Below are 17,275 nucleotides of genomic sequence, written 5' to 3'. Positions count from 1 at the left end.
TTTATAAATGTTTATAAAATACTTGCTTAAGTATTCAAATTCATTGGGTGGACGATTTTTTTCTACAAGTGAGAGTGCTTTTGGTTGGGTAACATTATAGGTGATCAAATCGGGTTGGTCAAAGGAACCGGAACCGGTTCTGAACCGGTTCCATTAGTCAACATCACTGTTTAAACCGGTTCCATGGTCGAACCGGTTAGGGAACCGAACCGGTTCCCCAACCCTCGGACCTGGAACCGGTGGAACCGGTTCTGACCGGTTCCTAAACCGGTTCTTACACTGTAACCGGTTCCAACCGGTTACAGTGTAAAATATTATTTTTTTTTTCGTTTTTCGTTTCCGCTGCTTGTGTAGGTGATGATTTGTGTTCTTTTGATTTCTGAAGAGGCTCATGCTACTTTTGTTGTTCACCCACAGAGCAATGGTAAACAACATATTGAACTTAATGCTATGAGTGTCAGCGTGTTTGAATTGATTAGTCTGTATCGTGTATCGTGTAATGGTGAACTTAAATCTGTATCGTGTTACATTTGTTGAGTTTGCTATGTATTATAGTCTTTTGGCTTACGCAAGTCAAATGCTGAATTATAATCAAGAGCGGTGTTATACGATTCGTATTTGTATAACATGTTAAATAAAAATAACAATTAACATAAAATTCATTTTATTTACTTTAAGAAGTTCAAAAAAAAAAGGTTACATGTTTTAAAATATTCAAAAACAAACTAACAAAACATTAAACTTATAAATATAAAGTTGTGACATATTATTTCTAGAAAAGCCTTCTTGTTCGTCGTAATTATTGAGTGGCGACTTATTCATCAGAATTACTTGTAGAAACGCCTTCTTGTTCGTCGTGCACTCGAACATCAAGTGGTGTTTCGTCTTCCAGTGTGGTTACGTGTTGAACACGATCGATTGAGTCCAAGTGATCCTTCAAGCAAATGCACATCTCCACCGACTCCGAATTCAGTCTTGTTCTTCTCACCGATATTACCCTGCCACTAAGAGAAAAAGCAGATTCCGAAGCTACCGTAGAAGCTTGGGCGGTTAGTAAATCACGGGCCATGGTGGCAAGAATCGGAAACTCGGTTTCCTTTACCTTCCACCAAGCCAAAACATCAAAAGTGCCATATTCCTCTTCGGATAAACCGGTAGAGAAATCATATGCACTATACCTTCCTAGTTCGCTTGAAGGGGTGTTACCCCTTTGTTTTTTAGCCGTTACGTTTCGAACGGTGTTCATAAGGCTAATCATGGGGTCTCGTACTCTAGTAGCACTTGAACTTGATGAAGACCCCCCCGGCGTAGGCATGTGTATGTTTGACCCATATTTATTTATATAAAAGTCATACATAAATTTAAAATTCAAGTTAAAATCATTTTGTACCTCTGTTGAAAAGTTTGGGTCAACTTCATGCATATCTAAGGCTGAAAAAATTTCGTATATCACACATTCAACCCCCGTAACATTTAACATTGGGTTTAAAGCGGCGGCGCAAGTAAAAATCGGTGGCAATTCAAGAAAGTATTTTTTTAATTTAAACTTCATTGGTAATATGATGTTTGAAAACATTGGACTTTTATTTTCAAATTCTTTAAGATTGTTAACGATTAAAAATAACTCCGAAAGAACCAAGGGACTTGTCGGATAATACGTTCCCGATAGTTTCGTAGTTGATGTTTTAAAAACTTCAAGAGAAGTCGATAAGTCATTGATAATTTCCCATTTCTCATTTGAAAAGGGGATTGCCAAATCATTCTCGGCAAGACTAGAATGAAACATTTGTAAAGTTTCTCTTTGTTTCAAAGCACTTTGAAACATTATGCAAGTGGAATTCCATCGATGAGGTACATCCCAATTAGCTCCCAAAGCTTTTTTTCCCGTATCTTTACAAAATTTTCTATAATCCATTTGTCTTTTTTTACTTTTCTTAAAAACTTCATGTAGCATTACTCTAAAATCGTTTATAACCGATGTAACCTCATCCGAAGCAAGTCCGTCTTGCACGATTAAATTAATGATATGTGCAACACACCTTGAGTGAAAAAATACACCATTGCAAATCGGCGTATATTTTAATTTTAATTTATCAACCGCCGATGTATTATTCGACGCGTTATCAAATGCAATTGAAAATATTTTATTTTCTAGTTTATAAGTTTTTAAAACATAATCTAAAATTTCAAACAAATTATCTCCCGTATGTTGATACTCAAAGAGTTCGAAAGCAATGGTGCGTTTCATCATTTCCCACGATGACGGGTCTACCCAATGAGCGGTGACACAAAGATAAGATTCGGGTAGACCATGTGAAGCCGACCAAACATCACTAGTTAAGTTTATTCTCGTATTTATATTTTCAAAATATGCAATTAGTACCTCTTTGGCCTTCTTCCACAATTTTAAACAATAACGTTTAAGAGTATGACGACTTACGCGAGTGTATTGTGGTTGAAGCGTATCTCGAATCATGGCGGTTAAGCGAGGGTTGTCGAAGTGGCTAAACGGCAAAGCTTCTTGAATCACAAACTTCGCCATACGATCTTGAACTCGATCAATTTGGTATGTAAATATTCCGCCTTCATTATCCATTTGCGTTTGTTGCGACTCGACGTTCTGTTTCAACGCCCTGTAATACGGTCTTTCGATGTGTTTCTTCAAATTTGAATTCGAAAGTAGGTTTAAATAAATCCCACAAAACTTGCACCGAGCCTTCAATGAATGGTAACTCAATTCAACCAAATCCCAATTGCACCAAATCTCTTGATTACGATTATGAGGTACAATACGAACGAAACTTGGTCCGGCGGTGGAACCTTGACCAACCGATGATTGTGAGGCAGCCATAACAACAAATATGAATATAGAAGAAGAGAAAACAAGAGATTAGAGAACTCAGAACGTTGTAATAGCGTTTTTTTGTATTTTTTTGCGTTCGGGTTTGCGTTTTGAGTGTTGTGATGAACCCATTACACCAAATACCTATTTATACTAGTAGTGGGGTGTTTGGGGAGCCAAAAAACGGCCATTTTTGACCCCAACGGTCAAAAAACGGCCATAAAACCGTTTCCCAACGGCTAGAACTACTCCAACGGCTAGAACCGGTTCCGGTCGAACCGGTTCCAGAACAGGTTCCGGTTCGGTTCCAGTTCCTACCCGGTCCACCTCCAAAAATGTCAAACCGGTCCCGGATCGTCGGGTTGAAACGGAACCGAACCGGTTCCTACGAAAAACGGGTAGGAACCGGTTTTATTGTCCACCTCTAGGTAACATAAACAATCATAAAGGAATTAGAGTCATATCACTAAAGTCATTGTCACTGACCTAACTCTCCTTTTCTTTTCTTTTTTTTTCACGGCAAGAGTAGAATTTTATTAAAAAAGGCGTAAATGCCTCCAGCGGAAAACTGGAAAAAAGATACAGACTTTGAAAATAAAAAACAACGATGAATAACATGATGTGTCACTTAAGCAGTAACGCAAGACAATGGGGAGTCGGCCCAAACACTCCAATCGACATCCTTATGCTTGGTCCTAAGTTTGAACCACCCAAATAAGCTTCTTTTAATTTCTTCAACCGTGAAGGCAATGGTTATAGCCCGAGCCTTAAACACCTTCTCGTCCCGTTGTTTCCAAATGAACCACAGAGTCGAGTAGATAATCGCCAACAATAAGCGCCTTCTCGACTTACTTTGCAGTTCCACCACAACTCCCAGAAGATGCTCAAAAGAATCTAGACCGGTAAAATCCCATCCGCACCAAAGCGAGGTTAACCTCCAGATCGCTTTAGCCCGGGAACAATCCAAGAAAACGTGTTTCGTCGATTCAACCTCCAAAGCACAAACCCGACAATTGCTCGATAACAAAGGCATCCCTCTAGCAATTAGATTGGGCGCGACCGGGATCTTGTTTTGTAGCAGCCTCCAGACAAAACAATTTATTTTAATTGGAACCCAAGTTTCCCACCCGCAAATCCGAACATCGTCTCCATGAATAGAGTCTGCCATCAGTCGTCTCATCGCTTGAACAGTGAACCTCCCCGAAGAGTCACCGGTCCAACGCCACCCATCTTCCTTACCTTCATTGAATGAAAACAACGTAACCATATCCTTGAGATCGTTTAAGTCGGACGACTCCTCAAGAGATAGGTTGGATTTAGACCATTCAATATCCGCAAACACTAGCCCCGAACCAAACGAGGAAACCAAATCACTAACCATGCATGTTTTCTTAACCGCCAATTTATAAAGATTAGGGAAAATGTCCTTCAAAGTGAATTTTCCAAACCACACGTCTAGCCAGAAACGAGTCGAGTGACCCGTCCCCACCTTTCTGCACCATTGCCACAACCACCTACTGGGCATCACGACCATCACCCCAGTAGTTGCACCACCGTTGACGGTAGCAACAGTTCCAGTGACGGTGGTCATGATGGAGGGTGGCGGAAGGGGTTGGACGGGCGAAGAATTTTAATTCATTTCTCAACCATACACATTAATACATGGAATTCACATTTCGATTCCAATAAACACCCGAAAACCAAACGCGCCCAAGTCTTGTAACTTTCTTAACGCTTTGTACACTACTTGCATGAAAGAGCTAGCATTCTTCCCAGTTTGGGTCAAGTTTTCATTCACCGACCATGTAATTGAGTACTTTCTCAAATCAAGTGGTCATCAGACATCAGTCATGCTTTTTAAGTCATCATTTCCCAAAATATATGGTAGGGAAAACCCTTGAAAACATGCAACAAACGATCTGTATTTCATAAAACCTAAAGTTTGCAACGCGATAGGCACATGCAACTGTTTTCTCCGTTTAAAATCTATGCGTGTAAGACCAGAATAATACAACAATTTTAATGATGCTAGATACGGTTTCATCTGTGAATTGATGTATATATATTACATATCTCCAATTAATACAAATGGATTATGAAATCACAACACTATAAGGCCTTACCGGCTGAAATTTGTTCAAATAATTCTCGGATCTTCAACCCAACGATTGTTTGAAAAAATCCTGTACCATTGTTGCTACCAGGGAAGTTAGGACTTGGTAACAACCGAGACGTAATGCCAAATGTGCTTCGGCAGCAGTTGGACTCGAAAGTTGCTACAAGATTATGTTTCTTCCGGATGTTAAAAGCAATTTGGTTATAAATGCATGTTAACAACCCAAACACTATGGTTCATTATAAAGGATTTATCTGGTCTGATTCCAACGTGAATTTCATAATTCAAGTTCAAAGAAAAGAACTTCTTTCTTTTTGAAAAATCACTTTTTGTCTTAATTGATTATTGATTTTGTTTGAAGCAAAATTAATACTTTAATCAAAAAGTTGACTCAATCATTACACATTTCAGAAAGTTATCCGAGAAATACGAAATCCAAAACCTAAAGACTCAACATGTTAAAATATATAGTATCAATTTAATATCCAACATATATATTTATTAAAAATGTTTCTTGTCTAATTAATGGCTGTTATATATATATATATATATATATATATATATATATATATATATATATATATATATATATATATATTTGTCATGTTGTTATTGGACTTGGAGCTAATGGTTGAGCTTGCACACGGAAGTGGACTTAGAATTGCTAATGTGTGATCCAAAATATTTTGAGTATATATTCAACCTTTGTTGCAGACTTCAAAGACTGATACGCGTCGACACACACATCAAACCTTCGTCCGGTGGCTACAATCTTGATTCTCTATCAGACCCATGTTCTAGGGTTCATCGTGTTGGTGAATTTGTTTCAGAGTCTAGATTTGGTTTGTAAACACTTGCAGGTCTGGTTAATAATTTGGTAATTCTTTAGATTTTGTGGCATAACATGTTAAATTCAAGATTACAATGGATAACTATCGGTTTTAATGGTCTATAAGTGGGAATCGAAACAAAGTAGTAATTTGAGTGCTCGTGGAAACTAAAATAACTATTAAGGAATGGTTAGTACTTATAAGGAATAAAGGTTGGTTGGGAGTTGCCACTTACGAGTGTAGTTACTACTGTTGGGTAGTTACCATTGATAGAGAGGGAATAGGAGATTCTCGTTCGTTTGTTATGTGTAACCATTTGTGTTAGTTACACATGAATATATTAATGATGAGGAGACAATGGTAGTTAGATTTCAAGACGGTTGTGTTTTCTTCTTTTTGCAAGTTTCTTTGTAATTATTGATGTTAATCATTATAATCCTTGTTGGAAGTAAATTTATTTCAAACTCAAGATAGAGTTCTTTAATATGGTATATATTGTTTTAAAATTTTTCAAAATTGCGCCATTCACTTTCAACATTGTTTTGTTGTGTATGGTACAGACTTACCTCATGACCGAAATAAGTGTCCGGACCATAGGCGAATTTGATTCCTGGATAGGAGCAAGTGAGCTTTCTTCCACATGGGATCCATGAAATTGTGGAACCTTCATCGAATAAGTAAATCGGGTTAAAGTATTTAACTCTTTCTTTCACGATTAACTTCACTTTCAACACTTTCCCCTCAGTGTCATTAGACCATGTGTAGTCGTAAAGCTCCACATCCAGGGGTTATGCGCCACGTGGCGTCCGGTCAGAGTTATGGTTTTGTACAAAAACAGGCTGTAGTCATAACTCTCCACATCCAGGGGTTATGCGCCACGTGGCGCCCAGTCACTTTTACACTTTTTGTTTTTTTTTTAAATTTTTAATAAGAATAATCAAAAAACAATAATATTTTATTAAATAAATATTACAAGAAAAAATAAAAAAAACTATTCGTCGTTGTCGTCATCGTCGTCTTCGCCCTCTTCGTCGTCGTCCTCGTCCTCCTCATCGTCCTCATCGTCGTTTTTATCGTCGTCGTTGTCTTCATCATCGTCGTCGTCCTCGTCCTCCTCATCGTTTTCACCAGGCAGAGGCCGATACATCCAAAGATGTTGGACCAAATCCTCCTTTAGTGCGTTATATATCTCTCTTGACCGCACGGAATCCGAGTTTTCGAGCCGTTGCTCCATACTTGCCGGAGTCCATGGTGGATCCAGGTCCGGTATGAAAGTTGGACATATTGCTCTTCCCTCGTCCTCGATGATCATGTTATGCATTATGATACACGCATACATAGCACATCTCATTCTTTCTAAAGACCACAGACGACAAGGATTTTTAACATAATGTCATCGTTGTTGAAGAACACCAAAACACCTCTCGATATCCTTTATCGCAGACTCTTGCACTTTCTTAAAATACTGTCTTTTTTCATCCATCGGGACTCTGAATGTTTTAACAATTATCGTGAACTCTGGATATATTCCATCACCCAGATAGTACCCATGATTGTAGAAGTTATCGTTAGCCCAAAACGAAGCGACGGGAACGGTCCCAGATATGTAACTCTCCATCACAGGAGACTGCTCTAAGACGGTTATGTAATTGTTAGAACCGGGAACACCAAAGAATGCCGACCAAATCCAAAGGTCGTATGAAGCGATCGCTTGAAGGCTGACCGTTGGTCCCTTTTGGTCACCTCGTGTGAATTGACCTCGCCATGCAGCTGGACAATTAGCCCATTCCCAATGCATGCAATCTACACTTCCTATCATGCCGGGGAAACCATGTACCCTTGTATGTGCCTCGTAAAGACGTTGTAGATCGTTAACGTTGGGCTCTCTCAGATAATGTGGTCCATATAGTTTAAATATTCTTATATTTTACAAAATTTTTATAAAATAAATGATCACAGTAAACAAGCGATAAACTATTTAAAAAACAAAAACAAAACGTACCGTAACAAAAATACTCCAAGGTGTCCCGAGTTGTTTTTTCGGCCATCTTTAAATACTCGTCGTTGATGTCGGTCGTGTTTCCGTAGGCGAGCACGCGCACGGCTGACGTAACCTTCTGAATAGCCGTGAATCCTAGCGTCCCTCGAGCGTCAGGCTTTTGCTTAAAGTAATCAAACTCACGCTCCAAATCATTGGTGATGCGCATAAATAAATTTTTAGACATCCGAAAACGACGCCTAAAGGTCTTCGGGTTCTTGTATCTCGGCGTGTCGCAGAAGTAATCCGCCATCAACCGGTTGTTGGCTTCGGCACGATCTCGTTCGATATATGCTCTTGTTGAAACGGGGGGTGGAGAGCTAATCGCACCCGTAACGGAACTCATATACTGTGTCGCGAGCATAATCGCACTCGTAACCGCCCGTTCCTCCTCCACGTCCTCGGCTTGTTGGTCGGGCCCGAAAAACTGTTTATATATAGATGGAGGATCCATATATAGTGAATTTGGTGTAAATGAATTTTTATAGAGTTGAAAGAGAATTTTTATAAATTTAATAAGGTTTGATTGGGGATGAAATGGTTTAATATATAGGAAATAAATTTTTTTTTTTAATTTTCCAACGGTCATTTTTCAAACGGTCACCTTGGATTTTGTGCCATTCTCCGCGTTGTATATACAACGCTTGCCATTTCAAGTTCACCATAACGCAGGGGGGGCGGTGTACCCCCCGCGTTTTCGTCCTCAAAGCTAGCCATAACGCACCCATTACGGGTGGTCTTAGGGATTAGCTGAGTAGGCAAAACTTCAATAACTACATCCGCATATTGCTTTTGTGGGTCTACATATATCGCCATCATCATGCCACAGTACATATCATAAATATAAATCGCGTCAAATCAGTTGAATGTTGTTTGAACTCTTATTCATTTATACAATTGTAGATCATTTATTATAGTAGGGAGTGTGTTTTAGTTTGACGCATTTCGATTAGTGCATAATAACATATTTATTTCGACCTATTACCGAACATGTTTAACCAGTATGTTTTACCATATCTCATCACATAACACTACAAGAAAATTGCTCTGTTCATACCACCTTTACCGACCACATTTGGTCGGCACAGGTTTTACTGACCACATATGGTCGGTATAGGTTGGTCAGTACAAAACGGTCGCTATAAGTCAAATTTGTGGTCGGTACAAAATCGGTCGGTATAAGTACACATTTCCCGACCACAAGTGGTCGCAAAAAGTTTTGTCACAGTTTTTTTCTCATTTAAAAATAAATAAAAAATTAAAAACTTTTACGGACAACATGTGGTCGGTATAAGATTTTTTTTAAATACCTTTACCGACGACATGTGGTCGGTATAGGTAATTTTAAATTTAAAAAAAATATATAATTTTTCTAGTTTTTTTACCAATTAAAACGTAATTGACAATTGTAAATATACAGTTCACGAAATTTCTAGACATTTTTTAACAAATAAAACCATAAACGTCAAATTACAAAATGTTAAACTAAATGGTTTAAATAATTGTCATAAAAATCATCACAATATCATAACTAATAACTCACTATATCTTCATCATATTGGTGTCTTCATCATCTTGACTCGGGCCACCCTTTGTTATTCACTTAATTTCAACAATCTCGGCGCACAATTCCATTAATTGTTCTTGCATGATGATTCAAGTGATAGTGTTGGTTGTTTGTACATGCACGCCATGTTGCTGTTGTATTTTAACCTTTTGCCGAATATCCCATTCCCAAACATAGCGTAAACCAAGTGAACTTCTAAGAAACCCGACCTCATCAACCGGTAAATCACCCGCTTCACTTCGCATCTGAGTGAGCTTGTTTTGAATTGTATCCTATATTAAAGGGAAAAAACATTTCAGGTCAAATGGGACGTGTTCATAATATTAACATATATATGCATATTCGCATACACATACAATAAATATATAATACATATTAACAAAAATGCAAATATACTTAATACAAACCTATAAGTCCAATATACATATGTACGTATACATGCATTCCCATACATATATTCACATTTCGGGTCAAACTAGTCGTGTTCGTAATACTAACCAACATACAAATATATGTGCATACACATGAACAAAATATATACATTAAGAAAGCAAAAAATATTCACTTGGCAGGAAAAAACTAAAAGCGTAAACTAGCAAATGAAATTAAATACTTACAAAATTGAAAGAAAAGGTATGAGGTTACTTCTTGAATCGCAGCGCCCACGACCTTTTTTGGTACCAGATTCCTCTTTACCTTTCTAAACCCTTATCTATGCTCCTGCCAAAAGACCAAATATAAACAATTACATCAAGTTAGGAAGAATCATTTATCATGAAGTTTATACTATAAAAACTTGAAACATATGTAAAACATACCCTTCTATACTACATGTATGCAACCCGGACAGTCTCCTGACCGCTTTAACCAAGTTATGAGCCGAGCTTGAGATTGGGCGCGGCTTGTTTGCACCCTACAATAAACCATATGGGTGTAGCATAAAACAAAAACCGGTCTTTAAAAATCAATAAAAAAAAATTCCATCCGAACCTGATAACAAATGAGTAGCAGTTTGCGGGCCGTATGAGCCTTTCATCTCCGAGATCCTTTTGTTGTCACTTTATTAACAGCAGCCTTTAGATTTACCCAACCTTGAAAATCTCTTCATCTGTTTTTAAATTTCGTGAAATTTTCTTAGAGCTCTTGAATCATCATGAAAGAAATAACAATGAGTAAAACACAACTATTGAAATAAGCCTTTGAATTTCACTAATTATTCCACATACCATCTAATAAACGAACTTACCTTAGCTCGGGGTTGGCTCCTTCACAGACGAGTCGACCATAATTACAGGGATATGGAGGTTGCAACATTCCAAACTAAGTCAAGAACTGAGCACATCAAACTGATACATATTAAACTGACCCAAATCAAGCCCTAATTTCAGTTAATTAGAAGATTCACAGTCAAAATATCAAACATTATTAACAAACAAAACATGATAAAATCTCGACTTTGTTTAGCTTTCAATATAATGGTAACACATATGGTAATTTTGGGGATCTAGCAAGTATACCATAAATGATAAACAATTAGCCTAACCGACAAGAATTTCGATCGAATATGGACTATGTAAGCATAATTTATACATGAATCGGATACAACCTTGTAAGGACGAAGGAGATGACGGAGGCAGCCGGATTACAAACGGAATCGGACGGGGGCAGAGGTGGAGGGAGGGGGGAGTGATGGATGGTGCGAAGTGATCGAAATCGGCGGAGGAGACAATGGTTGGGAAAGCAGGGCTGTGATGACACTTGGTGTGAGTGGAGAGGTGAAACGATAGAAATAGGGAAGGAAGGAAGGAAGGGGGTGAGGACTTTGATTAGGGCATATGAACCCTATCCCGACCACACGTGGTCAGCATAGGGTTTGTGAAAATATTTTCAAGTTGGCGCCCAGAAAATTCGTGATCCCGCTAATTTAAAAATAAAAATAAATCCAACCTATCCTGACCACATGTGGTCGGTATATACACAACACACACGCATACATACATACACACATACATACATACACAACATATACATACATAGACATAGGCATATACATACATACGTACATACATACACAACACCTACACATACATAGACTTATACACACAACACATACATGCATAGACAAATACATAGATACACAACACATACATACATAGACATAGACATATACATACATACGTACATACATACACAACACATACACAAACACAAACATACATACACCCACAAACATACATACGTAGACATAGACATATACATATACATACATAAACATAGACATAGACATGCATACATACATAATCATATATACACAACACATACATACATAGACATAGTCATATACATACGTACGTACATACATACACAACACATACATAGTCATATACACACAACACACATATACACACACACATATGTACATACATAGACATAAACACATACATACATACATACACAACACATACATAGTCATATACACACAAAACACACACACACACATACACACATACACACATACATACATACATACATACACAAATACATAGATACACAACACATACATAGACATATACACACAACACACACATACATTCATAGTCATAGACATACAAATATACACGAGTATACATAACTCATAGGCATATATATATATAATACTCTATTTAGAACGTGGTCTTTTCGTTTAATTGCTAGAAGTAAATTAAAACACATAAAAGGAATTTGTTCCCACAACATGTCACCGGCCGTCGGGGGGGGGGGGGTTCTAAAACGTTGTCATTTTATTTAATTTATATATATATAATAAAATAAAAAAATTCTAGTTATCAAACAACATTGTTTCTTGCTCTCAATAGTTCAAGATAAAATAAAATCAAAATTAAAATAAAACAACCTATTCCGACCACATGTGGTCGGGAAAAAGTTTGACGATAGCGCCCAAAAATGAAAATCAAAATTAAATTAAAAAATCTATCCCGACCACACGTGGTCGGGAAAAAAGTTTTCAGATGGCGCCAATAAATATAGTGTTCCCGCTAACTTAAATTAATTATAATTGAAAATAAGCCAACCTATACCGACCACATGTGGTCAGTATAGGGTTACCCAAACTACGTCATCCTGTTTCATAGCAAATAAAGTTAAAGAAAGAAAAATTATCAGCCCTATCCCGACCACATGTGGTCGGTATATGTGTCGTGATAACATTTTCATCTGGCTAAAGAATAAAAAAAATCAAAAATAAAAGAGATTTACTTTTTCCCGACCACATGTGGTCGGAATAAATTTTCACGAGGTGCCAAAATTCCCGCTAATTCTATCCCGACCACATGTGGTCGGTAAAAGGTTGGTCATAAGTGAAATATGGTCAAACCCTATCCTGACCACATGTGGTCGGTACAGGTGTTCTATAGCGACTACAATTGTGGTCGGTATAGGGGTGGTCGTGTCAGGATAGATTTCTTGTAGTGTAACTTGCAAAATGTAATCAAGAATATAACTTTTGGTAGATGTAAATTCTGAAGTATGGTTTTAGAAGATTACCGATATAAGCTTCAAAGTCTGGTTTTCTAGCCTCAATGCTAGCTTTAATGCTTTCCAGACTGTGTCCCCTCTCTACAATATCTCTCTACAATTCAAAGGCAGAGTCATTTGCTCGGACAATTTTTATTCTTATATATTATAGTCTGTTTTGTTGTGCGCATATGTGTCTATCTGTTAATATATAATAGACATATATAACTAATTTCAATTGTAAACTTCGAAAACCGCATAAGCACTTGTTAGTGTGGACGTAAATTGTCAGTTTTGCGGTTCAAACCTAAGTTTCTATGCAAACTTAACCTCGTTACTGATGTCCAAGTAAATACTGAAGTCCAGGAGGTCTCTTATTCTCTTATCAAACCTACGTATATTCAAAAACATATGTGATCGTAAGTCGAATTCTAACTATAAGCATATGTGTAAACTTAGTTTAATTTAACAAATATCTCTAATCTACTAGAAAGAAATCACAGAGAATATGAAAACCGAAAATCTTTGACCATAAGTTACCAGTAGGATGTGGTTTCGTGGTGTATGCTTTTGCTGAAGATATTATATTAGTTGCGGAAAGTAAAAAGGCCTGAATATGAAGATTGAGGAGTGGCGAACAATTTTAGCAACAAAGATTTATGAATTATTCAATGTAAGATTATCTTTATTTTGATACCAATGGTGCAAATGACTTGGAGGATGCCCTAGTCACCATTGAATGCCAAGTGATTTCACAATCAATCAAGTTCAAGTATTCAGAATCGTTTATTCATAGTGATTCAAAAAGATATAAGGACGCAACCCGTCGCATCAAGGTAGTTTAGTGTAGATGAATATCAGCTATGTTATACGAAACAGATTACTAGACCATCAAGAAGACATGTGTGCATAAGCTAGAGGTGGCAGTGCTGATGTAGATGTGTGGGCACACAAGGCTAGACTGGGTAAGAAATGATTTTTTTCAAGAAATATTAAGGATGCCTAATATTTTATAATAGACAAGGACAATATTGAGATGATTTGAGTATATGAAGAATGAGACACGTGACGACACTAGTTATAGCCGTGAAAACACTCATCGTGGAAAGATGAATGATTAAATTAAAGTACACATAAACTAACTTCGGATGAGCATATAAGGAATGACTTGCTAGACTTACACCTCTCTAAGCATATGTTTGAAGATACACTTCATAGTTATGTAGGATTAAGGTTATGGAGTTTTAGGGGGGTTTGTATATATTTGTTTTAGCTTGGTGTTAGGGGCTTGACTATCTTTACTTTTGGTGGTGTTTCTTGTTGCTTTCTTATCTTCGTGCCGGTCTCTATTATGTTTGATCTATTCTTAGTATACTTTTCATAATTTTTTTTGTTATCGTTAGCTTACTAATTATATATTATTAGCACGTTTTATTTTAGATTCTCTATGACAAGTACTCTATGTTTCTAAAATACTTTTCAAATTCACATATGCTAAGCATCGCTCTAGAAGTAACATTTCTATTTTCTAGGATAAATGTATTGTTTGTCTATATCACAACCTTCCAGACTCCACGGGTAACTTTGTTATAGGTACAGTGTACACACGGGACGATGCTCCCGATTCACCGCTCTTTTCATTCCCGATTCTCGCTCTTGTGTGGGTCTTGATTTCTTCTTAGCTTCCATTCAAACGATGGCTATTGGGATGCAGCTTTCCAATCAGGCTTGGTTTTGTGGTACCAAGAGGTGTTCTCACACGGCATTTTCTTTGTCACGTTAACCTTTCCTGGCTTGCCACTTCCATTCCGTGTGACTAAGAGAACTAGGCAAGAGACAGCGAACCTATTGGAAGTAAATTAGTTTCAAAAACGTCCTAGAAGTACCAGCCACGTGCTAGTTAATACCCAAAAAAAAATCTAGTGGTGATGATCTTCCTGAAACTTGTTAATCTTACCAAAATAAAGCCAAGCTAGACTTATTAGTATCTGATATTTACTCAAGTGAGAAGTAATGACCAAAAAAAATGGTGTCGTACTGTGTGCGTACTTTATTTAGTTCTTCTTTTGCTAAAGTGAGTTTGGGGAATCAATAATTTAGTGTTTAGGGTTAGAACCGTAAAGTAAAAGCCAAATTTCCACATGAACCACCTTTGATATCTTCTCCCCAAACAAACGCAAATCACATGCATGCTTCCTACACATTTAGATTCTAAAATAGAACTCCATCTTACTAAAATGTAGCAAAGATCAACAAACAGTTGCACTAGGGTATCCATGCATGGTTCAATTTATGTCCTTTATTTCGCTTCACTTTTGTCAGTTTTTTTTTTCTCCCATAATTGCATTAACACAAACTAACAATTAACTGGAATCTTACCAATATAATGCATGAAAAAAGATGCTTACATGGGATGCAAACCTTCAATAACAAGAATCTTGGGTGGTTTAATGAGCTCAGGAGGGTCGAAAAGGCCAGAAACATGGTTATAAATAGGCTTCTCAACAGCCACACCATCTTTAAGAGCCTTGACTTGTTCATACATAAGATCAAAGTCATTGGCTCGTGGGTCAAGTGCAGTCACACCCTTTTCTTTCCTTCCGTTTCGATCCAAAGAATGATAATCATCTAGACATATAACAGTGGTCGTGTCACTTATAAGTGTGTTTGAGTCCGGGTTCGCACCCTTTGGTGGGGACGCAGCACCACCAAACACACTTGTTAACCTTCTCATGAAGGTGCTCTTTCCACACCCAGAATCTGCTGCTAGTCCAATCACTAGTGTGTCCCCTGAGCATGTGATAATTGCCACCTCTAAGCCTAACACTACTGGTGTTTCTACCACTATTACTGAAGAAACAAACCTGTTTTTTGTTGAATCTGATGTGGGTTTCGAGAGTTTGGACTGTGTACACTGCCATTGTTTCTCTCTCTTGTTTTCTGAAGCTTTAGAATGTGTACTTCAAAATTTGTGTGTGCTCGACTTCTTTTAAAGGATAAAGCCATAAAGGAGTTATACCATTTATGTCTACTATGCAAATTTGAGGGAAAGTTATGTTGGACGTAATTTCCGTTGGGCCGACTCATCGAGCCTATGATGAGTTGGTGTCTACTTTATCAAGTTGAGCACGTGACTTGGTTTACATGGAATAAATTACTTGGTAAACAAGTCGAGCCAATGACTTGGACAACAAGGAATTTATTTATTAATTATTGTTTAAATATGTTTTTACTAATAAGTATTTGAGTATGATAAGGAGTTTGTATTCTAGTCTAATTAGGTTTTCATATTTAAACTAGTATATATACCCGAGCTTGTGGGTTATATCATTAAGAGTTTATGCATTGTAATTTTTCGAGCTAATGAAAGTTACAAGGATCGAGCTTATGATCTAAATTCGTTTTGTGTTTTCGATTCTGGTTACCAAACTTCAATTGATATCAGAGCCAAGTTCAAGAAATCGGTAATCAAGTTAACTTTGATCGGCGGTGAGGCGGATCAACGGTACGGTGATCGCGGAAGACGGTGGCTCGAGGAAAAGCTATCAATCGGTGCATATCGAAACAAGTTGGTTTCCGAACGGAGTGTTCTGCTGGCTAAGAAGTGTTCGTTTGCAACGATCTGGTTTTTGTTCAATTATCCGATAGAGTGGGTTTCTTTATTCAAAGAGGAACAGAAAGATAATTGGCATGTTTGTTGGTTTCCTAGTTTTGTGGAGTTTTGATTTTGTGATTACCAAGGTTACGAAAGTCAATGACGTTTTCTAAGGGTTTTATCAGAAAAGTCAACAAGAGGAGTTTCTTATCTTTTCTTGTGCTACGATTAAAAGGAACAATAAGTAAGAAATTTGTTTTTTTTGTTTAAAGAACGGTTCAAGAAAAAAATACAAACAAGTGGGTTTGATATTTTTATGGGTTAAACAAGATGGTTTAGCCGTTATTGCTCAGTTGTTATTTAGGCTGGACAAGTTGGTTCAATTCAAAGTTCGTATACTATTGGGTTAAACGTGTTAGGTTTTAACCAAAGTTTGATTTATTTTGTGAGCTAGCGGCTTTGGTTCTGAAAAGTTGTTCAGACTGATTTGTTCATATTGTTCCAACGGACTGGAGCAAGGGATTTGGACAAGCAGGTTCAATTTGTTTTTATAGGGGTTGAACGAGTTATATTTTAACCAAAATATTGAATTGAAGATGTGCTCGTTTTTTTGATTTGGAAACTTCAAAAGATCAAGTAAGACGAGTGTTCGCTCGATTAGCTGACCAATATCGCAACCAAAGGAGTGGATGTGCGAGTTCATACGACCGAGCGAATGGTCGGGGACAGGGTCACGGAGGTAGTCGAGTTTGGCAGAGCCTAAAGAACACAGTC

At 37.4% G+C, this 17,275-nt stretch overlaps 1 protein-coding gene and 1 pseudogene across 1 annotated transcript; both read right to left on the bottom strand.

Annotated features, from left to right (window-relative positions):
• Nucleotides 1-3,470: 3,470 nt before the first annotated feature.
• On the bottom strand, nt 3,471-4,433 carry LOC143621309 (uncharacterized). Its single transcript, XM_077092771.1, has one exon. It carries the CDS (start codon nt 4,431-4,433, stop codon nt 3,471-3,473), a length of 963 nt encoding a protein of 320 aa, XP_076948886.1.
• Nucleotides 4,434-4,951: 518 nt separating this feature from the next.
• LOC143621308 (phosphoribulokinase, chloroplastic-like) lies at nt 4,952-15,827 on the bottom strand (annotated as a pseudogene).
• Between the last annotated feature and the right edge of the window lie 1,448 nt (nt 15,828-17,275).

This window comes from Bidens hawaiensis, unplaced genomic scaffold (genome assembly GCF_021521415.1).
Source record: "Bidens hawaiensis isolate Kalapana, Puna unplaced genomic scaffold, B.hawaiensis_p1.1 tig00002839_1, whole genome shotgun sequence".
Taxonomy (NCBI): Eukaryota; Viridiplantae; Streptophyta; class Magnoliopsida; order Asterales; family Asteraceae; genus Bidens; species Bidens hawaiensis.
Note: the sequence above shows the minus strand (reverse complement) of the source record. Positions and strands in the feature narration are given on the sequence as shown.